At 55.5% G+C, this 25,971-nt stretch overlaps 1 protein-coding gene across 1 annotated transcript in view; it reads left to right on the top strand.

Moving 5' to 3' along the window:
- The window catches only part of PRICKLE2 (prickle planar cell polarity protein 2), a gene marked incomplete at its 5' end in the record, with an annotated part of 110,459 nt that extends 86,709 nt beyond the window's left edge, over positions 1–23,750 (top strand). Inside the window, 6 exons of the mRNA XM_082487976.1 lie at positions 3,883–3,996; positions 5,757–5,894; positions 6,246–6,449; positions 8,103–8,289; positions 10,998–11,861; positions 22,232–23,750. Coding sequence (XP_082344102.1) covers positions 3,883–3,996; positions 5,757–5,894; positions 6,246–6,449; positions 8,103–8,289; positions 10,998–11,861; positions 22,232–23,100 — 2,376 coding nt within the window. The 3' untranslated portion in view covers positions 23,101–23,750. The remainder of the gene's footprint in view (positions 1–3,882; positions 3,997–5,756; positions 5,895–6,245; positions 6,450–8,102; positions 8,290–10,997; positions 11,862–22,231) is intronic.
- Positions 23,751–25,971: the final 2,221 nt, after the last annotated feature.

Genomic DNA, 25,971 nt, shown 5'->3' with positions numbered 1-25,971 from the left:
TTTCCTCTCTCCTGGTTTCTTTCTTTTTTTAATTTCTATCTTCCCTCCCCTACCCGTGCCCTCCCCTTTTCGCTCCAAGCAGCTGATAATTTCCAAAACGCGGATCATTTTTCGTGAGCAAAACTTGGCGTTTGGGCATTTTTCTTTTTGAAGGTGAGAATAACACCCTGGGAAGATGGCAATCATCTGCTGTGCCGGGTTCTCGCGGCACAGAGCCCGTCCAAGCGCCTGGGAGACCTCCCCGGGGCAGGACAGGGCTTGCCCGGCTGGCCAGCGTGCCACCGCACCCGCAGCCAGCCTGGCTTCCAGCGCCCCGGCCAGCCCGTCCCCGTGGCATCAGGGCCTCGTGACATTGTCTGAAGCCTTACTTTAACTCAGCCTGATGTTTTCCAGGTTCCTCCGGGGTTTCTCCCATCCAGATGTGTGCAGAGGTCACAGTGAAGAGGGGCAAGTGGGGCAGCTGAGGATGAAACCAAGCCCCACACGGGGCTCTCGTGTGTTATGATGCTTGTCGGGGTAATCATGGCCAGAGCAGATCTGTTGCGGGGGGAAATAGCAGGATGGGGAGCTGCTGTGTTGTCCGGCAGAAGCATATAGTAATAAAACAGTTAGAGATAGTACGTGATTTAAAAGGGATGCGTTACCCGTCCTGGGTCGTTGCCCCACACTGCCTTCCTTGTGTGGATGCAGCCCATGTTGCAGAGCCCGTAAGGTCAGTGAGGAGCTGTCTGCTGGGGCTGGGGGGGTCTGGATCGGGCCCCTTGGCCGCAGCGGCCCTGCAAGGCTCACTAGCTATAAAGACTTGTGCGTGCTCTGGACCGGAGCTGGATGGAGGAGGAGTTATTTTCATGGAAAACAGCGACCTTTTGTACGAAAGCAAAGCGCAGACTGAGCAGTTTTCTGGTGAGTTAACATTTTCTGCAGGCCTTTTCCTTGAAAAGCCACACCGATCGGAGAATCCCCCCTTTCCTTCTTTGTTTTTCCTTATTCTTGAACATCCCGAGCGGGCTGTGGCGGCCCAACGGCCGGCCGCTCGCTGGCGGGGTTGGAGAGGCTGCGGCTGAGCGCAGAGGCAGTCTGCGCCCCGTCCCTCCCAGGCTCGGCTCTGCCATGCGGGCGACCGGGCGCATCCCATGGGGGATGGGCGATGGATGAGAGAGTGTATTTGCACAAGCCTGGATTAAGGTCAGCCCGGGGAAGGGGCGTCCTTCTGCTCTGCACCTGCACTCCGACTGCACCTCTCGGGGTAGGAGCGATGCCCCAGCAGAAGGGATCTGTGCGTCCCCCTGGTTCGAGTTTGTTCCCAGGAGGGGCGGTGGGTGTAAAGGCAACGGCAGAGCAAGCCACCGCTGGGTGTAAGGAAGGGGGTTTGTCAGCACAAGATGTCCCGCGGGCTCTGGGCAAGGACTGGCGGCTGCCTCCACTCCATGCCCTCCATGAGCACCAGTGCAGAAGGTCCCCTTGGCTGGTGCGGATCCAAAGCAAACCCTTTCGGGTTATTTCAGGCAGCAGAACACAGGTTGGAGCCTGTTGTATTTATTTTGTTTTGCTTTTCAAACCAAATTGCCCATCCCTCCCGAGCTATGTTGCTGGTGTAATGGGAGCCAGTTCCCGCGGACCTGCTGAGGCTCAATGGAAAACTTCCCAGCGGAAGCAGGAATGGAGCTGGGCACGCGTTGCTGAAGGAAGAACTCGCATCCCTGCCTTTCGCCCAGGGTGAGCGTCTCACAGCTCATTGCTCTGGGGACCGGAGCAGCCTGATGAAATTTGGCGGCTCTTCAAAAAAAAAAAAATAAGTCATTTCTGGTCTCCGCCAGCTTCAAGGACTCAGTGGGCAAAAAAAGAGCTTCATTGCAAGACATAAAAAGGCAAACCAACAACCTGAGCGCAGGGGGGAAGCGAGCAACCGGTCCGCACGTGGGGAATTTGGCTGAGGGAAGTCAGCAGGCGTCGGTGCCGGCCGGGAGGGCGCAGCGCGGTGGCCTGGCAGCCCGGTGGAAGGTATGGCAGCCGGGGCATCGCCAGGAGATTTTCAGCTGCCACCTCTGCTACGGGCTGGCTGCGTGAACTCAGGGAGCTCATTGAACATCGTTACGCTGCAAACAGTCCTTTCCAGTGCCTGCATTTGCTACCTCGTGCAGCGTGTCGTAAGAATTTAAGTGTTTTTAATGTGCTTTGATGTCCCTGGGTGAAGGATGCTCTATAAATGCAAAGTAAGTATTCTAATGTATGTAGTTTGTTTTCTTTTTAACATAACAAAATCCTTCGCAGCCTTTCTTTCTTTGACAGTTTCCATAGCTGGTGGGTCTGTTTCTGCCGTGCCTTAGCAAAACAAATTTAGGGTTTCGCAGTGGCATATGCTCAGCGTGTTCCTTGGCTTCGTGACCCAAGCAGTTGCCTTGTCATCAGCGCTGCAGTTACGGGCGGAAAGCTGCTAAAAAAATCTGCCTTTCCACAAAACGTGATGATGGGGAAAGGTGGATGTTAGGGTCGGAACCCTAAATTGAGAAGAACAGCGGTTGCAAGCTCTGCTCGCAGGGGATGAGACCAGGGAGTGAGCTGAATGCAGACTAATTATTCCCGAATAATGCCGGGGTTGGGTATTTGCTCTGGAATAAAAAGCCATTTCTTCCTGTTGAAGGTAACTCCCTGTTGAAGGTAACTCCCTGTATGAGCCACCCCCGGCAGCCTGTGAGCCCGCGGGCGAGCTGCCCTGCCGGCCAGCCCTGAGCGACCTGCCCCCGCCTCCCCATCCCTCCCGCTCACCCACGGGACCCTGTCATCCCGCAGATGCTGAGGGCTTGTGCGGGCAGACGGGGCTCCTCTGGGGGCAGCCCGCCCAGCTGGTGCTTTCTAGGCCAAAGCCCAAAAGGTCCAGCGAGGGGAAAAAGCTGATCAGGAGCCACTGCGAAGCGAGTGTCGTGTGGGAAAAGCCCGGCGAGAGCTGCGGGCAGTGCAGCCGCTCCGAAATGAATCACCGCAGCGGCTGGGAGCCGAGGGAGCATCTCAGGGGGTTAATCCCACCGCGGCAAAGGCAGAAAGCTGTTATACGCCAGGAAAACAGTTCGCATCTCCCTAGCCAAGCGCAGATTTAAGGAAGCCGTCCGGCCCTCTGCTCCTGCCTGAGCATCCGCAGGCATCCGGGGCGGCAGAGACTCCCGATCCAGCCGAGCTTTCCCTTACCTTTACATTCTCCTGCTTCTTCCCGAGCTCTTCAACGTCACCGGGGCCATTTCGGAGCTGATCCTCGGCCGGGGAACCCCATCCCGGTGCCTGGCCCGGCCCTCGAGTACACGTCGCAGGTGTGACAGTCGGAGGAGAGACGCCGGGGTTCGGGCTGCGCTTCCTCTCCGGGCTGCCACCGGGCTGCTCCAGCGCCGGGGCACGCCGTGCCCCACCGCGCTGCCGTTTTAATACCTGATTTTAATTATACGCTCCGAGACGAGAGAGGGAAAAAAAAAAAAAAAACAAAAAAAAAAAAACCAAAACAGGCCTTCCAACAGATTTTTATCTGCTGTTTATTTCCACAAATTGCTGCAGAAAAAAGCCCGGAGGGTTTTGATGGAGGTGGAGGCTGAGATAGCCGGCAAGACGGAGGCTGCCGGGGCGCAGCCTTTTTAACCTCCCCTGCCGAGGCAGGTGCCGACACATCCCCGCAGCCGGCGAAACATGCTAACGCTATGGAGGCTGACCGAGCAAACGGTAACGAGCTCCGCCACCTCGCCGGGGCTGCCACCCCTCTTTCTCCGTGGAGAAAAGGCAATAAAACCAAAAGCGGCGCCTGGCTGCCGTTTCCCAGCTCAAAACCCGCGGGGGGTGGCTGCTGGCCGGGCACGGGCTTGGCTGGGGACCCCCACTGCAGTCCCCTCTCTTGCTCCGTAGGTGCACCAGTACTACAGCTGCCTGCCCGAGGACAAGGTCCCCTACGTCAACAGCCCGGGAGAAAAGTCTCGCATAAAGCAGCTTTTGCACCAGCTGCCGCCGCACGACAATGAGGTTAGTAACCGAAAAGTGTCCGCGGACGTCCATCCGTCAGGGCTGCCCGTGGGGAGGGCGTGCACCGCCTGGGGTTGTTCTCGTTGGAAGCACGGCTGGTCCTTTCTCGGCCCTTTCTGCTTTTTTTTTTGGGGGGGGGGATTTACTTGGAGTTTGGTCATGTTGCTATTTAAGTGCCATACTCGCTCCCTGCTTGGATTGCGTCGGAGGTGGGGAGGGAGTTGTTTGTTCCTAAAGTTAACATTTTGAAAACCATCTTCCTTCAGTTCTCTGAAATAAAAGCACTTTCTGAGCTCTCAGAGGCCAAAGCCGCGTTAAAAGTGGCGTGAAACGCTGTTGAGATCAGCTGGAGCCAGATCCGCAGCTGCAAAAGCTTTTTCCCCAGCGCTGCTTCCGACTCCCCGTGGGAGTGGGAGTGCGTGTGCCGAGGAGGGCTTTCACTCGGGCTGAGCCTCGCGAGCTGGGAGAGCCTGGCAAGACCAGTCAGAGCAAATAAACCTCCTTACGTCTTGCGAGAAAGATGTGAGGCAGCAAAAAGGGGTCCGCTCTTCGACGTCCCGTTCTCGCCAGTGAGAACATTGGCTTCTGGTAGCCCACAAAATTTCCCTGTGTAAACAAGAAGAAAAAAAAAAAAAAAAATTTACTTTCACGCTGCTTTCTGAAGAAGCCGCTTTGGAAAAATACGTGCAGGTAACTTGTTTGATCTAGGTCAGATTTTAACAAGTTTGCCTGCGCGTGGCTGGGCGCCACCAGCACAGCGTGGTGCTGCCAGCACCGGGGGAGCTCCAGGCACCGGGCAGGGGCTTCTTCCCGAGCGCCCTCGGGCCCCAACCTGCCCGCCTGCCTTCCCTGGCAGCCCCCGAAAACCCACAGCCTCCGACAGCTGCGGAACGCAGGAATAAACGCGTGCGAAGGCTGCTGCTGCGAGCCGGAGGCACGAGCCTGCAGCGTGTGTTTGCTGCAAAGTGGCAATTTTTTGCATCCGCTTTCCCCTCGCGCTCAGTTTTGCCTCTTTGAGAATTCAAGATGTGTTGGTGGCTCAGGTGAGTGATCCCGCTGGGCTCCACGAGCCCGCTCTCCAAAGGAACGGAGGCCGGGCTGGGCGCTGGTGCTACACGTGGCCGCCCCGGCTCGTCGGTCGTGTTCTCCCTTGAGATGCCATCAGCCAAGAGCTAAGCCTGCAGGATGGCAATAGCCAGGAAAACCTCGCAGTTTCACAAGCTTTGGGGAAATGGCGTCGCGCTCTGTTTATATCCTTTTGTTTCACTTATTTCCTTATTACCTTCCAGCTCAGAGGTTTTGCAAAGATGCAAACTTGACGCTATGCTGGAAGAATAGTTGGAGTTCCCACATACCTGGATCTCCCTCATTTGCACCACTGCTGCGCTCTAGAAATGCCAATAAAACATTTTGGAGCTGCCGTAAGACCTCTGCCCTGAGGAGGAAGCAGGGGAGCCGTCAGGCTGGTTGCCGGGGCTGGGTGAGGCTCAGAGGACCCAACTTTTAAGATGTTCCTAGAGCCCAGCACCTGAAGAGCAACCTTCCTCCCGCCCTTTCTTCCCATCTCTGCCTCTTGAAATTTTGGCCGAACCCGGGGCTGAGCGAAGCCCAGACAGCTGCGTTTCTCCAGCGTCCCGAGCCGAGGACGGGGTCCATTTGGGTCACCCCCGTGCTGGGCTTTGCAGAGCCTGTGGAACTGGGGCTCGCCGGCCGGGGAGCCGGGCACACCCCTAACACCGGGCATCGCTTGTGTTTTTTAGGTCCGCTACTGCAATTCGTTGGATGAGGAGGAGAAGAGGGAGCTCAAGCTCTTCAGCAACCAAAGGAAGAGGGAAAATTTAGGGAGAGGCAATGTCCGGCCGTTCCCCGTAACCATGACGGGAGCCATCTGCGAGCAGGTGGGTAGCAGCGGATGAACTGGCATGAGCCGGGTGGCTTTTTAATCACCAAAGTTAAGTGGTGCTCGCGGGAGCAGCGCCTGCCCCGTAACCCCTCGCGAGCTACCAGCGCTGGGGTCCGTCGGGGCGCGTGCCAAGAGCACCCTGCAATATTTGATGGCCCCCGGCCTCCTGCAGGGGGGAAGCTGCTGATGTCCTGGCCCTAAAATGGGGCTGAAAAGAGATTCAGAGATGGCAGAAAGGAGCTGGGAATTAGCACCTCCTTCTGCGGCGGCGGCTGCGAAGGCAGCTGGGCGGCGCTGGGCGGCAGCGGGCTCGCCGGCCCCCGTTAAACACCGGCTTTTCTGACAGTGCGGCGGCCAGATCAACGGAGGGGACATGGCCGTCTTCGCCTCGCGAGCGGGGCACGGCGTCTGCTGGCACCCTCCCTGCTTCATCTGCAGCGTCTGCAACGAGCTGCTGGTCGACCTGATCTACTTCTACCAAGACGGGAAGATCTACTGCGGCAGGCACCACGCCGAGTGCCTCAAGCCCCGCTGCGCGGCGTGCGACGAGGTGAGAGCCAGCTCGCCCCGGCTCCTGCCCCGGGCGCTGCCCGCGGGGACGGCAGGAGGGGGTTTCCCTTGCCAAGTGGACGGTGTTTTCCCCTCCGTCCGCCCTGGCCTCTGCACGGAGGCACGCACACGAGATGCGACGGTTTGGCTTTGCCAAGGGCTTCGTGCAAGCTTTTCCCGGGGTTTCACGAGCATCTCGGGGATTTTTAGTTGCCGTCTGCCCAGGACTGTTCTGAGAGAGGTCCTGGTCTGCACGCAGGGAGCTGGGGGGGGGCTTTCCGTGAGCATTTCCAGTAACGGGACACCCCCGTGCTGTGTGATTTTAGCCCAGTTGTGTGTGGTGGTCCTCCCTTCTCCTCCGTCTCCCCAGAAGAAGCCTGTGGTGGGACGAGCGCTGTGTTTGCTACAAGACGGGAGTGTTTGAGTGCACGCCGAGCTGAAATAGGCTTTAAGAGAGGAGATTAAGGGGCTGTAGGAAGCTGAACAAATGGAATACAAAACAAATCTGGAAGACCATACAGAGTCTGCTCTGAGCGTTGCTCAAGTGTCAATCTCTGGTTAAAAGGCTGGGGAAGGAAATTGTGCTGGCTTTTAAAGTTATGAAAACCATAGTGTGGAAAACCATATGTACTATAAAATAGCATGTCGCATCTATGCGAGCGTGTAATAGTAAATATCCAAGGCTATATGCACTTCAAATGTAAAGAACGTTGACATATGAATCCAATTAAATTTGTAACGTTACCAGTAAAAAAGCAACTCCGAACCACTCAGCTGGCCCTATTTCCTTGTGGCTTAGGCCGAGTCAATTTTTTCCCTGTACTTTTTATCCTTGAAAATTCTCGTCTTTCATTCAGCTCCTTCTTTAACGCGCACTTCTTCCCCTGAAACATCCGGCACTAATTGCAAGAAAGAGTAACTGGGGGGTAAGAGGAGCTGCAGGGGAAAAGCCTTCGGCGTGAGCTGTGCCGGGGCAGAGAGCCGGCCAGCAGAGCCGGGCCACTGCTTGCTCCCCGGCTTGGCGTGGGAGCGGAGATGATGGGCTGGCGGTGGGAAGCAGAGACAGCCAGAAAGCTCTGCTGAAAACATTTTAGACGTTTTCTAACGTCTGGGCTGGGGTGGAGGCGATGGTGAGGAGCCAGGCAGCTCCGTCTTCTCTCCCCTCCACAGAGCTGCCACTTCTCCCCGTGTTTTCGCTCACCTTTTGTACTCGGGTCCCTGTTCCTGAGACGGGTAAACGTGTTTTAGTAAGTGGCTGCTCTGTTCTTCAAAAGTCCACCAGATCGATAGGTTGTACATAAGCGTGTTTATTACCCCGATCGACCCCTCCTGCTGATGGATGTGCTGACGAGCACGTTCCTGTGAGCTCTGCCTTAACGCTTTGTAGTCCCTGCGCTGGCACCATCTTGAGGTATTTGCATTTTAATGGGGTTCCTTAGGAAGTGGTGGCTGTCCCTGTCGCCAGCCAACCCACGGGGGTTTCCCGTGCAGGCCGGGGGGGGGGGGTTAACTGTAAAATTTGGAGGTTGTATGAGCCAAGGGGCACGGTGACTGCGCACGGGCAGGGGACGCAAAGGTTGGTGCCCGCATCCCAGGTCCCCTCTGTGACCGCCTCCGCTCTCCATTTGTGTTCCCCCCCCTCCTCCACCCCCAGATCATTTTTGCCGACGAATGCACCGAGGCCGAAGGGCGGCACTGGCACATGAAGCACTTCTGCTGCTTTGAATGCGAGACGGTGCTGGGGGGGCAGAGGTACATCATGAAGGACGGCAGGCCCTACTGCTGCAGCTGCTTCGAGTCCCTCTACGCCGAGTACTGCGACACCTGCGCCCAGCACATCGGTAGGTGCCGCGGGGCGAGCGCGCTGCGGGGGGGAGCGGGGCGAGCCCCCGCTTGGAGGGTTGTTTCTGGCAACAAGAGGTGTCGCAGTAAGTCTTTGATGCCGATCTGGGGGCTGCGGGCAGGACTGCCGGCGGCTGGGGTCTGCACCGGCCCCGCGGCATCCCGGGAGGCTCGTGCCCCTCTCGCGTCCCGCCGAGGAGCTGCCACGGTAATTTGGTGGGTTAAAGCACCGCCTGTCCCGTTGTGTGGTGGGAGAGGGGAGGACTATCGGAGAGCAAGCTCGGGAGCTGTTGCAACTAGTGAAAGCTCTCTCTGGGCTAATGTAACGCAGGCTTTTTTTCCCTTTAAATCTCGTTTTCCTATAAACGGCCTGGTTCTTCAAGTCACAGATTCTTCCCGACTAAGCTTGCCAAGGGATCCTCATGAGTTGATGGGCTACTGACAGGAAAGATGCTGCTTCATTAGGCATCGTTATTGTTTTTGTTTGCCTTTTTTAATCAGCCTGCAGATAGACCTTCCCAGAAAGAAAGAGGTAACGCACCAGAGTCAATCTGCGTTTCCAGAAGAGGGATTTAAAAGGTGTTTTATTGCGGGGGCTGGCTGTCCCGCCAGCGCTGGGGGGGCGGTAAGGCGGCTGGGCTGGGAAGCTGCCTCGCTGCTCTCTCCCATCCTGTTTGCCACTTGGCTGAGCATTTGCACGCCCTCGCGGGCAGCGGGCGGCCCTTTCTTTGTCCGTGGAGGTGAGCTCACGTGTTCAAATATTTCATAGGCTGCGGGGAAAGAAAAAAAACAAAAAAAAAACAAAAAAAAACCCAAACCATTTTGGTCTTGTGCAGCGGCCAGATGGCATGGGGTGGGGAGGGGGGGGGCGAAACTCAGGGCGCTTCAGCGAAGCACTTGGAGGACGCGTTTGCTGTGACCTGCAGCACATCCTCCCCAAAAGCTCAGCTGCCGAGCGGTGAAGAAGCAGCTGTTAACGCTTCTTGCGCGCTCCCTTCTCTCCTGCTTCCCCCATCTGCTGTCCTCCCCGCTGTCCATCCGTCCGGAACCTGCCCACCGTCAGGTTTTTGGGGGCAAAATGCCTGTTTGGTGCATATCTGCACATTTCTGGCGAAAGAGGGACTCGGCCATTTTGCTGCAAGTTGCTCGTAGTCATCACTGAGCCTTGTGCGCAAGAGGCGCGTAAATCAGAGGTGAGTGCGTGCGTAAGGCTTGCAAGGCTTGGGTTGGGTTGAGGTGACTTCGGGGCATTGGAAGAGGAGCTGATAAAATCTCACCCACCGTCTTTGCTCTCTTTTGCCCGCAAGCGTAGCACTCCGGTCCATATAAAAGCATTTCACCCATTATAAGGGGAGAAAAAAAAAAAACCACCCAATTACGCTACAGCGAATTTAACTTGCAATAAAATGGATCGTTAACGCACCGTTTGTTTGTAAATTATCTGGTGGCATTCCACCCCCCCGCCCCCCCCCCCCAGTGACACGGCTGCGGCGGGTGTGCAAGCACGTGCGGCGCACACGTGCGGCGCAGCACCCTGCCGTGCCGGCCAGCCTGCGCCGCGCGCGGCAGTTTCTCGGGTAACGGGGGCTTTTGCCATGAAGGGCAGCTTAAACAAGTGAATAAACGTTATGATGGAAACCTCGGGAGCTTTGCTGGCGGCTCTGACCGAGAGCAGTGTGCGTGCAGCAGGAGGGCGCTCCTCGGGGTTGTGCTGGCCGGGGACAGGCTCTCTGCATCAATGCCTTTACTTACCCCAAGGGGGGCTGGTGGGGACAACCCGGGAAATTTGGCTGGGTGTGCGCTCAGATCCCCGGGGCCGGCTCTTTCTGCTCCCTTTTGGAGAAGGGGCCCCAGTAGCCAAAATAAAGTTAGGATGGGGCCGCGGTAGCAGCAAAGGACTGTCATCTGCTCTGTTACATGCTTAACCAGGGCAGCACAAATTCCTCGTTGTGGTTCAACTGGAGGCTTTTTAGTTTTTTTAATGGGCAGCGCGTTACCGCTTTAACTTCAAGTTCTTTATGGAGAACTTCTGGCATTCCTTTGCTTTATGATCGGAAATATCCCCATTTAATACGAAATAGCTTGAGGCTCGGTTCTGCTGCCTTTCCCAGCATTGAGTAACTCCTGAGCAAAGGCCCGCAGCCTGCCAGGAATTATAGAATCATAGAAGGGTTTAGGTTGGAAGGGACCTTGAAGATCATCTAGTTCCACCCCTCCCTGTCCCGGGCAGGGCCACCTCCCCCCAGCCCAGGTTGCTCCCAGCCCCGTCCAACCCGGCCTTGAACCCCTCCAGGGATGGGGCAGCCACAGCTTCTCGGGGCACCCTGCGCCAGGGGTCACCGCCCGCACAGGGAAAAATTCCTTCCTAATATCTAATCTAAGTCTCCCCTCTTCCAGTTTGAAGCCATTCCCCCTCACCCTATCACTGCCTGCCCTTGTAAAAAGCCCCTCTCCAGCCTTCTTGTAGGCGCCCTTCGGATATTGGAAGGCTGCTATAAGGTCTCCCCAGAGCCTTCTCTTGGGGCTGAACAACCCCAACTCTCTCAGCCTCAGAATTAGAAATGGGCTTAACTTCACGTGTTGAAGGGCTTCCGAGAGCGAGCTCGGGTGCGTGTCGCTCGCAGGGGATGCGCGTGTTAAGTGCAGTGCGAAGTGATGTCTGTGGGCTGACTCTGACGCCGTGTGTCTTCCCCCCTTCCCCCTCAAGGTATCGACCAGGGCCAGATGACGTACGACGGCCAGCACTGGCACGCCACCGAGACCTGCTTCTGCTGTGCGCAGTGCAAGAAGTCCCTGCTGGGACGGCCCTTCCTGCCCAAGCAAGGGCAGATCTTCTGCTCCAGGGCCTGCAGCGTCGGCGACGACCCCAACGGCTCCGACTCCTCTGACTCGGCTTTCCAGAGCGCGCGAGCCAAGGAGTCCCGCCGCAGCGCCAAGATCGGCAAGAACAAGGGGAAGAGCGAGGAGGGGGCGCGCAGCCCGTGCAACCAGCTGCAGGTCACCTCCAACCGCCTCTCCACCGACGTGGACCCGCTGTCCCTGCAGATGGATTTGCTGAGCCTGGCCAGCCAGACGCCCAGCCTCAACAGGGAGCACTTGTGGAGGAGCCGGGACGAGCTCTATCACTACGGGAGCAAAATGGAGCAGAGTCAGTCCCAAAGCCCTTTGCAGCTTCTCAGCCAGTGCAACATAAGGACCTCCTATAACCCCAGCCAGGTCCCGGGCTCGCAGCCAGATTTATGGGCGAAACATTTCAGCAACCCAAAGAGGAGCTCCTCGCTGGCGATGAAGGGCCACGGCGGCAGCTTCATCCAGGACTGCAGAGAGGACTACTACTCGGGGAGGCTTCGCTCGCAGGAGAGCTACAGCGACATGTCCAACCAGAGCTTCCCCGAGACCAGAGGAAGTCTCAAAGTCCCCAAGTACGAAGAAGAAGAGGAAGGCGGGATGCCGACGCCGCAGTGCCGCACCCGGCACCCCATCAACGCCCTCAAGTTCACGGAGGACCTGACGCCCACCGAGCAGACTCCCCGTGGCTCCATGGAGTCCCTCGCGCTCTCCAACGCGACAGGTACATCGCCCCTGCTCCTGTCACCCGGAGGCCACCCCGGGACCTCCTCCGTGCGACGGGGTCCCTTGTGCTCCGGGTCAGTGCCACGGGGGTGACCGGCAGCTCGGGGACCACCGCTCGGGGCCGTGGGCTCGCCTGCCCGGCCCCGGTGTGCCTGGCAGCCCCCTCTCGCTTTGCTTGCTTGTTTACCAAATGTGGGGCTTTATAGATGGTTGGCCTTCCCGTGTAGCTCAAAACAAATGTTTTCAAGCTCTTTCATCCTCCCTTTTGTGAAGAGGGGGGACAAAATCAAAGCCAGCTGCTAATGCGGAGGCAGATTCCAGCGTTCAGCGCTTGAAGGACTGCTGTCAGCTGCCCTTGGGGGGCTAAAAATGTTTTTAAATGCTTTGAAGTAACCCCTTTTGCATGTTACGCAGTTCTCGAGCACGTAACTAGTTGAAAGAAATTCCTCCCTCTCTAGGCACGGCTCTTTTTCTCTTCTCCCCCAGTCCTCTGGCGGAAACTGCAGGGGAAAAGCCAGGCGGGATGCTTGTCCCGTCAGGCTGAACCCCTTTCTCGTGAGTGCATCCCAGGGTAGCATTTCTCAGTCCTCTCACCCTGAACGGGTTTGGGTTTCATCTTGCGGCGGTGGGGATGGCTGTGCGTGCAGGGACGTGTCTGCGGCGGGGCTCTGGTCCGCAGCACGGCCCTCCTGCAGCCTGCTGTCGTTTGCGTTACCGGACGGCTGGGCCGGGAAAAGAAAATACTGAGCCTGGTTTGCTCGCCGGAGATACTGCCTTGTTTTCTCTGTGCCCTTCCCCCGGCTTTTCACTATTCCAGCCAAGCATCGCTTGGGTTCGGGCAGGTCCTGCGCCTGCCCCTTGCAAAACGCAGTCTGTCCGTCTCGCTGTCACCGGTGCGGGGTGTTTGGTACCCAGGGCGCCCCACGGGATGCTGGCAGCGGGTGGTGGGGATGCGTCGGCAAGCAGCGCCGGGCCCCCGGAGAGCTGAGCACCGCTGAAGCCGAGCTCTGTGCTCTGCCCTGCCTGGATGGACAGGTTTGCTCTGCTACGCCCGCGCCTCCTCGCCCCGCTCCGGGGTTTCGGCGTGTTTGCTTAGGGAAGTTTGCCGGCCCCGTGCCAAGATGTGAAACGACCTCTGTGTTCAGCTAGGATCTCCCTAACCGGCGAGCGGTAAAGCGGGGAGGGAGAGGAGAAGCTAATGAGCTGGAGATGGTTTTGCTCAAGCTGCCTCATATATACATGGAGGCAAAATAGATGTGAAACGGCGGGGGAGTGGGGAATTGCTCTTCAAAACAAGGTTCTCCCAAGCGAAGCCCCATGTTTCCAAAGCCGTTCATGTTCCTGAAAACGTGTATTGTGTAAAACCCCGTCAGTACAAAGACTCTTGAGCAACATCCAGTTTGGATGAGCAATCCCTGAATACCGCAGCGATTGTTGCATGCTTTGGAGCTGGAGCGTAACAAGTTATCGGGGATACAGGTCAAGAGACGAGAAATGTGGTAAGGCCGCATTAGAGTGAAAATCTTTCCGCCTTTCATTTTAGAACCCCCTTTTTAACATGCAGGGAGGGAGATCTTCCAAAGGCATCCGTCCTCCGTACATAGCCAAAGTATGAATTTCCTTACGGGCAGCGCTCGCCTTAACGACTTCTTTCTTTCCTTTCTGGAGCAGATGCTCAGCATGATGGGGCTTGCAACGAATTTAAGCAGTTCCTCTGCAGAGTGAGGTGATAACATTTTTATTAATGTGTAAGATCTAATAATTTTCCTTGCTCTGGGACCTGGCTGAGCTCGAGCTGGGGGGCACCGCGGCAGTAACAGGCAGCTCCCCCAGGGCCGTGTGTGCAATTACGGAGGATGCAATTAGCATCCCGTTTAATCGGCAGCGTTTTGAGGACGGGGAGATTCGGTGACCTGGCCGAGGTCTGCGGGAGAGCGGGTTGCCCAGCAAACACCCCCAGGAAGCCCCCCCCAACTCGCCCCCTGCCCTCGTGCTGCACACCCCAGCTCTGCCTTGCAGGAAGCTCCCGGGCATCCGGGCACCGGGTCCCTTTGAGCTACTGCTGCTGCACAGTTGCTCCACCTTATAAAGCGAAATAATTCACGCCCCATCCGTCTTAACATTTTATGGCATCGCTGAAAACGTTCTTTTTTTATAGGGAGCTGGAGGGCAAACAGTCCCTGACCTGCAGAGCGCACGTTAAAAGCTGCTCCCTCCCTGGCAGCAGATTTTGCTGTGATGTTTCTATTACGACCTAACTACTAATTAGCCGGAGACGTCAGTAAAAGCAGATAATACGTGGGGTATGCAGCAGTAGTCCCTGTCCTCTGGCCAGAAGGCCGCCTCCGGTGAGCAGATGTTACCCCTGTAATATTCGCAATGCATTCCGTGCCGGATGGCGGATCGCCCGCTGGGTGGTGCGAGACCTGCGCGACCCCCAGTCTCCTGTGGGACCCCAGGTTGTCACCTTACCAGCCAGGCCCGATTTAATCACTTCAAAGCCAGTTCCTCATGGGTTGGTTAAGACGCGTGACGCGGTGTTAACCCCGGGCGCTTGCCCTGAAAGGGCTCCACTGGGCTGTGCTGTCTCACCACGGGTAGTAGTGCACCAGCAGATGCCAGAGAGGCAGAGGTATCCGTGACCTTCCTTGTGCTTTGTTTCGGGGTTTGAATTAGATGGGAGTGTCTCTGCTGTCCTCTGGTTTGTGCTTGGGTTATTGCCACAAATGCTGATGTGATTTAACCGCATCCACTGGGAAAGGGCCGAGTTCCCTGCTGGTGGAGGGCATCTCTCCCTCCCTTTCACGTTTCTGTTTGAAAATCCCTTCTCTGCCATCCACCAAAGGGTATGACACACTCCACTCCGCTCCATCTTCTTGAAGGCTGAGTCCTCTTCCTGCCCAACACGGCCATTAGATGGAGAGGCAAAGAACAAAAAATATTCCCTAGTGCATTTGCCAAGAGAGAGCTCATTTTTTTTGCTGGATTTTATATTATCTTTTATATTTGGTTTCCTTTGGCTGCTTTTGCTTTGTGGTTTTTTTTTTTTTTAATGGCATTAGCAACAATACAAAACAGTGGATGCTGTAGCAATGTTTACCCTGTAACTCCCTTCATTAAGCAATCAGGACGATGCTAAGATGGAGTTTGTCCAGGGAGCTTTTCTCTTGAGGAGGAGTCTGATCCTACCAGAGGTTAATTACTTCCCAGAAGATACTGGGTCCATCACAGCCCTGCTCCCAGTGCTTGTGCTCTGCCTTGCTCTGCAAAACCTAAAAGGTTTTGCAGGCACCGTATGTGTCCAGCAGCTGAATTAGGAATCAAGAGCTGATCTCTGCTGATTCCAAGCAGTCATTTCCACAAACTGCCAGCTGGTCAAATAGCCCACTTAAAAAAGTACCTGCGGGCTAAATGTTACTCTCCGGGAACAGTCTCTTTGTGTGCAGCTCGCAGAGAGCAGGAGTGCTTTGGAGGTAGAAATCATGTTGAATGGTGACACTGTCGTAGGCAAAAGGGGAAATAATAGATTTCAAGTATTCCGTGAGAAAGTGAGTTTGGGTGAGGGTAAGAGCCTCATCTGTCACAGGCATAAAGCCAGGAAAAAAAGACGTAAAACGGGTGCCGTTACAGGGTGGAATGGGATTTTGCATGTATGGCACACGTTTCTCCTGTCATCTGTGTTGTGAGATGCCCCAAAGCCCCAAATAGCGTGCGCTGCCTGGACTAAACAACACCTGTGATATCCCCAGAAAGTGGAGAGAAAAAATGTAGGAATATGCGCGGGGGTCAGCGCTGATCCCCACGTGTCTGAGCTGCAGAGTGACCTGACAGCATCCTCTCTCCCTGGTCCCCTCTTCGTCCTCTGCCTGAGGAGGGGCTGAAAGTTGCGGGGGGGGGTGGAGAAAAAGCCCTGTTTCTCAGAACCGGGGTATATTTTCCAAGAAGCGTTCGATGGCCCAGCCTCTCCTGCACCCGGGGCTGGGGAGCAGCTCCTGAACGCCCTCGGGGACGGCGGGGAGGGGCCGGGGGGCCGGTCCCCATCCCTGTGCCCTCAGCGGCACTGCATCCCGCCGGTGCTCCTCTCCCGCCCTGGGCTGGACAGGGCGGCCGCCGCGGGCGCTTCAGCAGAGCTGCCAAGCCAGAAAATGACACATCGACTGTTCCTGACTTTTTCTAAGAAAAAGGAGGCTCCCAGCTCTCCAGCACATTCCTACCACCCTCTTTTCCCTAGACACAGGCAGCCTAAAACTGCTTCAGAGGTGGAGGATGGTACCCCTGGGGGGGATATCTCGCAGTTTTGAGACCCGGGTATCACATTCCCCAAGCCAAGTCGGGTCATTTTGAAAGCCAACATGTGAAGATAGAGGTTTTCCATCCCAAAGGGCCAATGTCGAAACGTTATAAAACTGGCGGGAGTGTTTCTTCTCCCCCTCGCCTGCCTTTTGCTGCTCAGTGGTGGGAGGTTTGCCATGGTTACCGTGGGGGGCGGCCACGTGCATGCCTTCACCCCTTTGGTGCCGAAGCACGTGGAGCAATGACCAAACCAGAGGGAGAGCCGAAATGGACTTCTGGGAGGAGATGTTGTCAGGGGAAGCACTGGCACATCATCCCCATCCTGGCGCGTTGGCCAGGGGAGGGTGTAGGAGCTGGCGGTGCCGATGAGGGGGGTTACAGGGGTGCCTCCAGGTTAAAATCCAACCCCTTTCCCAGGCAGCACCCATGTAGGGACTTACTTCAGCGAGCCGGACAGAGGGACTGATCAGGTGGGAAATATGCCCTGATACCCTTGGGGTGGCACGGGGACACACACCGTGGGAGGCTGTCGGGACCGTGACCCGCTTGGCAAGCGCTCTGCTTTCCCCCAAATTGTTTACTTTCCATGATTTCCACTTACATAAGGCTTCTGCTTTATTTCTGCACACCCCGAGGTCGCTCAGAAGGGAGATGAGGCTGAGCTATAAACAAAGCCCCAGGCAGGCTGTTTCTCCTTTTTAGTTCTCGGGGTTGAACTTGAAATAAACCCTGTTTCAGGAGCGGTGAGGACGTGCCTGCCTGGTGCTATGGGGAGAGAGAAGGCTCTGACACGGGGGGTTGGACACGAGCGATGCCGCATCGTCCCCTCCTGTAGGGAGAACTTTGTAGAGTAGGGTAGATGGTTGGACTCGATGATCCCGAGGGTCTCTTCCAACCTAGACAATTCTATGATTCTATGACTATAGCTGCACTTCTACACTGGCTGGCTGGGCTGGGCGCGGGGGTTCGGTGCAGGCACCCATATGGGGTGGTGAAGACCGGGATGCACAGGTCTATGTGTACACTATGGTAAATGTAAAGGGAAGAAGCGAGTGTCAGCAAAGCCCTGTCTGTGTGCAATATCCTAAGAGAGGGCGTTTTGCCTTCCTCCGCCGGGGTGAAGCAGAGGATGCTGTCTCCGCAGTGGGACGCTGGCTGCGGCGGGGAGTTTAATGTGATGGGGGCGGGGAGCTGCTGCCCCTCACGGGGGGCTTCACTCCCAGCCTCACGCCCGCCGTACGTGCTCTCTGCGGCCCCTCTGCTGGCATTTGCCGAGCGGTCGAATAATTCATCATTAATGCAACTTGCAGCCCCGGTTTGGCAAAGCCCACAGGGAGATACAAGCGCCTGCGAGTGCTGCGTTGTGGCGGGGTTGTAGAGGTGATGCTCACGAGGAGCATCTTTGTGCTGTCGTTTTGCTTATTCGGTTGTTATTTCCCTCGGCGAGGTTTTGTGGGATAAACATGGTTCTGAGTAGGGGTGGGGAAGGACTTCAGAGGGGGATCATACAGCACGTTCTTAGCAAACCTTAATGTTAACCAGAAACCTGCTTTGTGTTCCCGGCGCTGTAGCCAGCTTGAGTTGTATATCAAACGCCCGCAGACGAGCTACAGCTTTCGCTTGTGCTCGTCTGAAAGGTGTGCGTTTCCATGGCTCCGGGGTGAAATATTGAGCCTGGCAGCCCCACGCAGCGGAGAACGGCAGCAAAATAACCTGCTGTGTCCACGTGCGCCGCGGTGCTGGCTCCAATCTGGCCGTGGGACGGCCACCGGCCAACTCACCGGGCTGGTGGCAGCGGGTGCCATCTCTCCTCTTCCAGTGCAAGAGCCTCTGGGGCAGCCGCTGACGGATGCGCTTGGACTCCCAGAGCATCATTTTGCAGAAGGGAAGTCTCATCAGTATCATCCCCGGGTTTTGCACCCTTGGAAAGGGCTCGGTGATGCGGTAACAACCATCTCACGCCGGAGCAGAGCTCCCGCTCCCCTGGACGGCCTCGGGAAACAGATTCTCAGGTTTCCTTGTTAGAAAAAAATCACCGCTGCGTGGTGGGGTCTCCCCTCGCGCGGTCTTTCTTCCAGGTTAGGGCTCAGTCGGGTTATTAGCTGTGTTCCCAGATGAAACACTTCATTAAGAGGGAGTTGCAGCGGCTGTAAATAAATACTGGTAATTCAAGAAGATTGGGCCTCAATGCACTGGTGTGGCTCTGGAATGGCGAATGACCGCAGGAGAGGAGGGTCGGTGCCGCCTTCGCCCCGTCCAGGGCAGTGCGGGACCAGAGACGCGGAGCCGCCCTGCCTGTGCCCGGGCATCTGCTGCCTTCGGGTCTCCGGGAAACCCTCCGGTGCTGGACCCTCCCCTGGTCATCTTCTGCTGTGGTCGCACAGGAAGAGTTTTCTTCTCCAAGCTGAAATTTTCCTTGCAGGAGTTCAGCAGACCTGGAGACTAATGTATTCCATTCCTCTTCACAAGCATTTTGTTCCACTTTTGAAGGCTGTTATTATATCCCTTTCAGCCTTCTCTTCTCTAGACTAAACAACCAGCCCCTGCTCTTTCAAACTTTATTCCTAGGTCAAGTTTTCTGGATGAAATTTTTTAGACAAATGGTTATTGCTGTCCTCTGAACTCACTGCGGTCAGGCTGGGGCGCTCCTGGCGTGCTCCCGCTACGCCTTGCTGAGCCTTTCGTGGCTCTGCAGAGGGGGACAGTATCATTTTGCAAGCTTTGAAAGACAAATCCGAGCCTAACCCCCTCTCGTGATGCTTTATACCTTGCAGTGGTGTAAATGTAAAGTTAAGCCCGGAGAGGTACCTTTGTGTTTTGTGTTGGTTGGAAGTCGCATCCTTGACCCGGTACCTGCTCTGGGCATCGTTAAGAGCTGCGCGGAGCTCTCGGTATCTGCAGGGATGCTCTAAAAGCACAGCTTTACTCCTCAGTGAGCAGAAGAAATCCTTCGCTGCCACCACGAGCAGATAAAAAAATGCTTCCCTGGCCCCCGGCCGTGATGCTCGCTGGGTCACTTGCTAGTGTGGCTTGCAAAAAAAAAAAAAAGGCTTTTTTTTTTTTGCAGCCTGCCAGATCTGCCTGGGAAGATGCATTTGGCCCTCTGCAAGGAGCGTTTCCCACTCTGTCATATGGAGAAATGAAGCTGTTGGGTCTCAGGGCGGCTTTGCTGCGGTCTCCCAAGCGTGGGCTCCGTTGTGCCCTGAGCTCCGTCCGCTGGCGGTGGCGGTGTACGTGCTCCGTGCTGGATTCCTCTTACATTCGACATTTTCCCAGCGATACAACATCTTAAAATGCATGTGCTTAATTATAATCAGGCCATCTGGATGAACAACCAGAAACATCCCCTGGACCTAATAATCGCTGATTATAATTGCGCCCCGAGCTTGAGCCGTACGCGCGTCGCCGGCTCCTCGTCTGGAATTGCTCCCCCCTGTCCTGACCAGCGCTTTCGAGGGGGAAAGACAAAGCACTGGCGGTGTCCGCTGGAGGTGCGCGCCAGGGCTGGAGACCCCCGACCTGCATAAACTAAACCTGGGAAGCGCTGGCTCCGCTTTTCCAGGGGCCTCTCCCCAGGTGCTCGTTTCTATCCTTGCTGGGTAGAGGACCGGAGGAGAGAGGCGGCCGAGGCAGAGGGAGCCGAGCCCCGTGGGCGCCGTCTGATGCGGCCGGGCCGTGCACCGGGGGCAAAGCACCGGCTCGCCCCGTGGCCAGACGGGGTCGGCCCCCTTCAAACGATGCTGCCAAAATCCATCTGCTGACGCCCCAGAAGCATCCCGCGGCGTTTGGAGCCGTACTGCTGCACAGCGCTGCCGTCGCTCCCTCTTATTGCAGAGCCGCGTCGCTTCTCTTAACGAAGGGTTGCATAAGTGTCACCGAGGGCTCATTTTCTTCGTTGTCAGCTATTGTCTGACAGATCTGATTAAGGCCACGTTCGGCTGTCAGCGGCCGTGATTCACATTCGGATCAGCTCCGCCGGCAATCCCACTGTTATTCTGGCTTTTCGGGAGGTCTTTGAGCATATTACCGAGTTGCTTTTCCCTCCCGGGGGGCTGCTGGGCTCCTCCGCGGTGGCACAGGAGGGACGTGGGGAGCAGTGCCTGACGTGACAAACGGCATCACTGGGATCAGAGGCAGAAGATCGCGGCTCCAGGAGGCGGTGGTGTGTGCCGGGACTCGCTCGCTGCCATGACGGGAGCGGGAAGCGCCGGCGGGCAGGTCCTCGAGGGGACGGGGAGCCCGTGCGGGACTGTTTCCGAAGGGCGGTCAGCAGGGCTGGGTTAGCTCGCGCGGGGTCAGCGGGGCTTAGGAAAAAAAAAGAAAAAAAAAAAAAAAAAAAAGGCACGAAGGTGGTTTGAAAAGTGTGTCGTTTTCGAAACAAAAGGGCTTTGCCATTTATTTTAACCCAGCCTCTCCCTTTTCCTGCGGCGTTCAGGGATCGCCTTTGCTTTGCCTTCCTCTGAAATCATACAAACGAGCAGAGAAATGGCCGCGGCGGCTGGGACTCGGGGAGCGAAGCCAAATCGTGCGAGACCCAGCGGCGGCTTGTGCTCAAGTGCTAAAGCTCTCCCTGGTGCCACCGAGGGGAGGATTTGGAAAGCTTTGCCCATCTTTGCAGGATCTGTTGATCTTTATAAGGCTGAGTCCAAAGAAGCCCCGAAGCGGCTCGCGAGCGGGGTTAGTGACAGCAGCCCTTGTTCAGGTTTGGCAGGCGGCGGCTGATGCCGAAGGAGCTGAGCTCTCGATGAAATGTAAGCGGCTTTTGTTAAGGGAAAAAGAAGTTTATTCTTGAATTGTGGGTTGGGTTGTTGGGTTGTTTTTTTTGTTTTTTTTTTAAATTAATTTACAAAGCCGTAAATTCTCGGTGATTGCATAAGGGCTGTGCGTCATGTTGAAAATCCTGCTGATGGTGCACAGCTCTCCCCGTCTGGTCTGCGCGGGGAGGTTGTCGGAGAGGGAAGGGGAGAAGAGAGCGCCAAAGCAAACACTCTGCATTTGATTTGGGATGAGATGGATTTCCTTTGAAATAAGCTTGCGAAACACGTTGTCCTGAGCCTGCGATGCGAGCGCTGACTGCTGCCAGTTGTCAAGCCAACACGGAGGTAGTCAGAAAACAGAGAACACCCAGAAGGCAAGCCAAAGACTGGGGTGACATGGGGTGCGTTGAGTTTCTCATTGATGGGCAGGTGCTGAGCGGACGCTCCACTTCTCTGCTGCCAGGTGAGGGCTTTCTGGGCTGGAGGAGAGCACCTTGCAGGAGCTGTGGGCTGGAGAAGAGCACCTTGCAGGAGCTCAGGGCTGGCTGGTACATGGGAGAGACCCAGTGAGGGACCTTCCCAAGCAGGGCAGCCCATCCAGCTGGAGCTGATGTTGCTGGCTCCCACCCATGTGCAGGTCCCTGGATATCTGCAGGGTTAGCCTGACCCTCCTGACGTCCCGGTGCTTACAGGGAGCTCCAGCAGACCCTCTGGGGCTCAGGTGTTTCCTCACCTCCTGGGAAGCCCAACTGCATGCTCATGGCCAAGGCTGACCCTTCTGTCCCCCCACGGGTGTCATTCCGGGGACCTGTGTGGTGCAGCATGGTGGCAAGCCCAAATTAGTCATGGCCCCGTTTTCAGCTGCCCCTGACATTGTTCAGTCCTTCAAAACATGTTGTCATTGCCCAAGGTGTGGGTGCGGGATCATGGCACCCTAGTTACCGCAGCGTGCAGGAGGCCTCAGGTTACCTCTGACACATAGTTTCTCACTGGCATCGCTGGTTATTCCTATCAAGTCGCAGACAGCGTAGACATATGGGGAAGCAAGTCGTGAAAAGCAACTTGGAGTCCAACTCAAAACACCTTAAATTGGTGTGATTTCCCCAAAGGAGGAACTGCCTGCTCTTTAAAAAAAAAAAAAAAAAAATTAAAAATCATCCTCTTGAAAGGGCTCTTCAGGACAGCGTCTAAAGCACGAAGTTCTTTCTTAAAGCAAAAGTCTCGGGCCAAACCCAGTCTGCTCCCCGTATCTCTGCTGATAGCAAACTCTCCTTCTTAACTCTCTTTTTTTTCCTTCCTTTGCCCTTTGCCCGCAAAGGCCTCTCGGCAGACGGTGGAGCCAAGCGCCAGGAGCATCTCTCCAGGTTCTCGATGCCTGACCTGAGCAAAGACTCGGGCATGAACGTCTCGGAGAAGATGAGCAACATGGGCACCCTGAACTCCTCCATGCAATTCCGAAGCGCCGAGTCCGTCCGCAGCCTGCTGTCGGTGCAGCAGTACCAGGACATGGAGCCGAACCTGCACGACCTCGCCAGCCCCCTCGGGTACCGCGAGCGGCCCTCGCACGGGCGGATGCACCAGAGCTTCGACTACGGTAGCGGGGTGCCCGGGGGCAAGCTGGGGGTGCAGGAGGGCCCGAGGCATGCCCCCATGAGCGAGCGCACGCGCCGGCGAACTAACCTGCGGGATGATGACCGGCATTACCGACCGCACCGGCCCCGGCGGTCTCGACGCTCCCGGTCGGATAACGCCCTGCACCTGGCCAGCGAGCAGTGCTGCCGGCTGAAGGAGAGACCCTCGCTGCGAGCCAGGGAGGACTACGACCAGTTCATGCACCAGCGGAGCTGCAGAGAGACGGTGGAGCAGGGTCCCCGCCGGGACGTCTACGGCCACTGTCCCCGGACGGTGTCGGATCTCGCCTTGCAGAACCACTTGGGTGAGAGATGGGGGCCCTACTTCGCCGAATACGACTGGTGCTCGACCTGCTCCTCCTCTTCGGAGTCCGACAACGAGGGCTATTTCCTCGGGGAGCCGATTCCCCAACCCGCCCGCCTCCGGTACGTGACCAGCGAGGAGCTCCTGCACAAGTACGGCTCGTACAGCGTGCCCAAGTCTTCCACGCTGGGTGGCAGGGGACAGTTGCACAGCCGGAAAAGACAGAAGAGCAAAAACTGTATCATATCCTAATGGCATCCTTGCCGGGCACCTTGGCAGAATGTAAATTAACTCACAAACTTGCACTGGTTTAGATCATGTAAGCGCTTTTATTGTAACAAAAAAAAAGACCCGAAGAGTAGGGGTTTGTAAGAAGGTCGTAGACTGGCTTCTATAAATAGTCGTAATCCTGGGCACGGTGAATATATTTTGCACATCTTTCTTTGGAGAAAAAGAAAACAAAAAAAAAAACACCAACGAAAAAGTTCACTTTAGCCTGTAATATTTACCCAGTAGTTTTTCCTCTTTCTCCCAGATACTGCCATCCTTTAGAGTTCCGTTTGTCCGTACGTTTTGGTTACCACCGTTGACTCTCAGCATCAGTTTGCCGGTAGCTTTTGCTTTCCACCATGTTTTTGTTTTCCATTAGCCACGTTGGTAGGTAATTTGTCTCTCTCGGACAGTGTGGGAGCCTAAGTTATTTCCGTGATTGTTGTAAATGCAATGTAAATGAGAGTTTGGAGAAAATATTTTTGTATTTTGTAATATCAGAGGAATTTCTATATCTTAGGAGTCACTGGGAAAATGCATGCACATGCAGAATTGTTTTCAGCCAGAGCTAATCAAACAGTACTTTGGACCCCCCCCCCCTTTCCATTTCATCATCAAATTTCTTAAGTATATCAGTGAGAGTTTTGAGTTGTCATTCGTTTTGAGGGTTGGGGTTTTTCTTAACCCTTTTTTCTGTTTGTTTGTTTCATTCCTGGTAAATAAAGAGAGCAATTTCTGATTCATTAAATCTTGAAGAGGCCTCAGTAGCATTTTGAAGTCTGCTCACGCCTGTGATTTCCAGGTACGCTCCATCACTCAGATACAGGAATCCTGACGGCTGCAAAAGGGACCTTTTTTTTTTTGAGTATTATTATTATCAAATAGGAAAGAACAGAACTACCGTATGTCTGCAACGTTGTAAATGACCAAAGCCAGAGAAGGAATTTTACACCTCTGTAGAGAACGCTGAAGTTACTAAACATTGAACTATTATTCGGAGTAAATAAAAGTGTAAATGGTGCAATTGTGTGATGTCAGCATGACGTTGTTTTGAATATAGACTTGTCTTATGGTGCTCTAGTCTCCTGGGTTATGTTAACTGCTGTTCATTACCAAGTGGAAGTCTCAATATTGCCTACTGCCTAACGCGTAAGAGAGCGGCTGCAAACTGCTCCCGGCGGGCCCGATCCTGCCCTGGCGAGTGGCCCGAGGCCGCCTGTGGCCGCGGGGGGGGGGGGGGGGGGGGGGGTGTCTCGTCCTCCCCCCCCCGGGTGGGCTCAGCCCCTGCCTGCGGAGCGAGGACGGGGGTTCTATAAATAGGGCTCAGCTGTATTGTATTATGGTGGATGTGAGTTTGTTCTCTGTGTGCATTAAACCATTGGGGTACTGCCGTGGCGGCGCGTGCCGGCGGATGCACCGGCGCTTCCCGAGCCCGTGCTGCGTTGTCCCGCTGCTTCCCGGGAAGCAGCAGGTTTGCAAAAGGGGCTCTCGGCACCCAAAGGTGCAGGTCGGCACCTGCGGGTGTTGAGATAAAGCTGAGCTTTTTGCCGCTGAGAGGCTTAGCCGGCTGCATCGCCCTCGCCCCGCGCGCTGCCGCATCTCGGGGCGCCCCTGCAGGAGGAGGGTCCCGCCGCAGGGCGGCACCGGCACCCCTGGGCGCACGGGGACGCCCCGTTGCCCACTGAAAGCAGCAGATGCAGAAAAATCTTGAAGATGGATGTCTCCGTACCACAGACTATTGCTAGGAAATTTTTTTGTTGTTTGTAAAGGACAATGTGGTAATTATTACTCCTTTAAAAAGAAAAACAAAACGGAAAAATAAAAAAAAAAAAAAAAAAGAAATTACACTTAAGTATATTTAAAACAAAAAATGTTTTTTCCAGTTGGAATAAATGGAAGTATTCATCCAAAGGGAAGAGTCTCGTGTGTATGTTTTTTGCTCTTAAGGAGTGTCGGTTAACTGTGAGTAGAAAACTTGATTTTCATTTAGCTGGTCTTGCAATAAAAGCACAAGAACCAGCTCGGCCCCATCCCTGACGTGGTTTCGGTGGAAAGCCGACAGAGGAGCATCTCCTGCACGCCGTGCGCCTGCCCCAGGGTTGGTCACCCGCACCCGTTTTTTGGTGTTGAAAAAGCCAAGTCTTCACCCGGTGTAAGTCAGTGCAGCTCCGCCGAAATCCCTGGCGGGCCTCCGGCTTACGCTGGGGGAGACTTCAACCTGTAATTTATAAATAACAGCCTTTTTCTTGGAAAGATCACAGATCTTTCCGTGTTTTCCAAAACAGACCTGGTAAGTCGGGTAGGGGTATTGCTTTCAGCGACAAGTATGACACTATAACTACAGGTTATTATATAATTGGCATTTAATATGTGCAATTTAATTCATTGTCAGTGATTAAAAGCACAATGAGTGTTGTCTGTCAGCTCCGGCGCAGCTGAGCTGCTCTTTGTACAGCGGGAGCCCCGAATCGCTCGCAAATGCTAAAAAACTAATCCCCAGCCTTTCCCCTTGAACTGCTCTCCCCGGGGGCAACGTAGCAAACTTTAGAGGCTCCTCGCAGCACCCTTTCCCGTGCAAATTTGTACCGAAAGCCGAGCCCCGGTGCACCCCTGCACGGGGTGGTCTCGCTGGTGGGAGCGGCTCTTCCAAACCCGCTGTTTCTCACCAGAGGGCATCTCTGCATCCCTGCAGACCGCTGATGAGCTTTCATGCAACGCTGGAATCGGAAGAGACAGGCAAAAAAATGGGATCTCCGGCGCTGGTCCCCTCTTCCCCGGCGCTACGAAAAGGTCTCGGGTCACATTTTGTAAGAAAGACACTGCTGGCAAAATAGCAAGTCAATACAAATTTCA

This window comes from Vanellus vanellus (genome assembly GCF_965231255.1).
Source record: "Vanellus vanellus genome assembly, chromosome: 9".
NCBI lineage: Eukaryota > Metazoa > Chordata > Aves > Charadriiformes > Charadriidae > Vanellus > Vanellus vanellus.
This window is presented reverse-complemented; position numbering and strand designations above follow the sequence as displayed.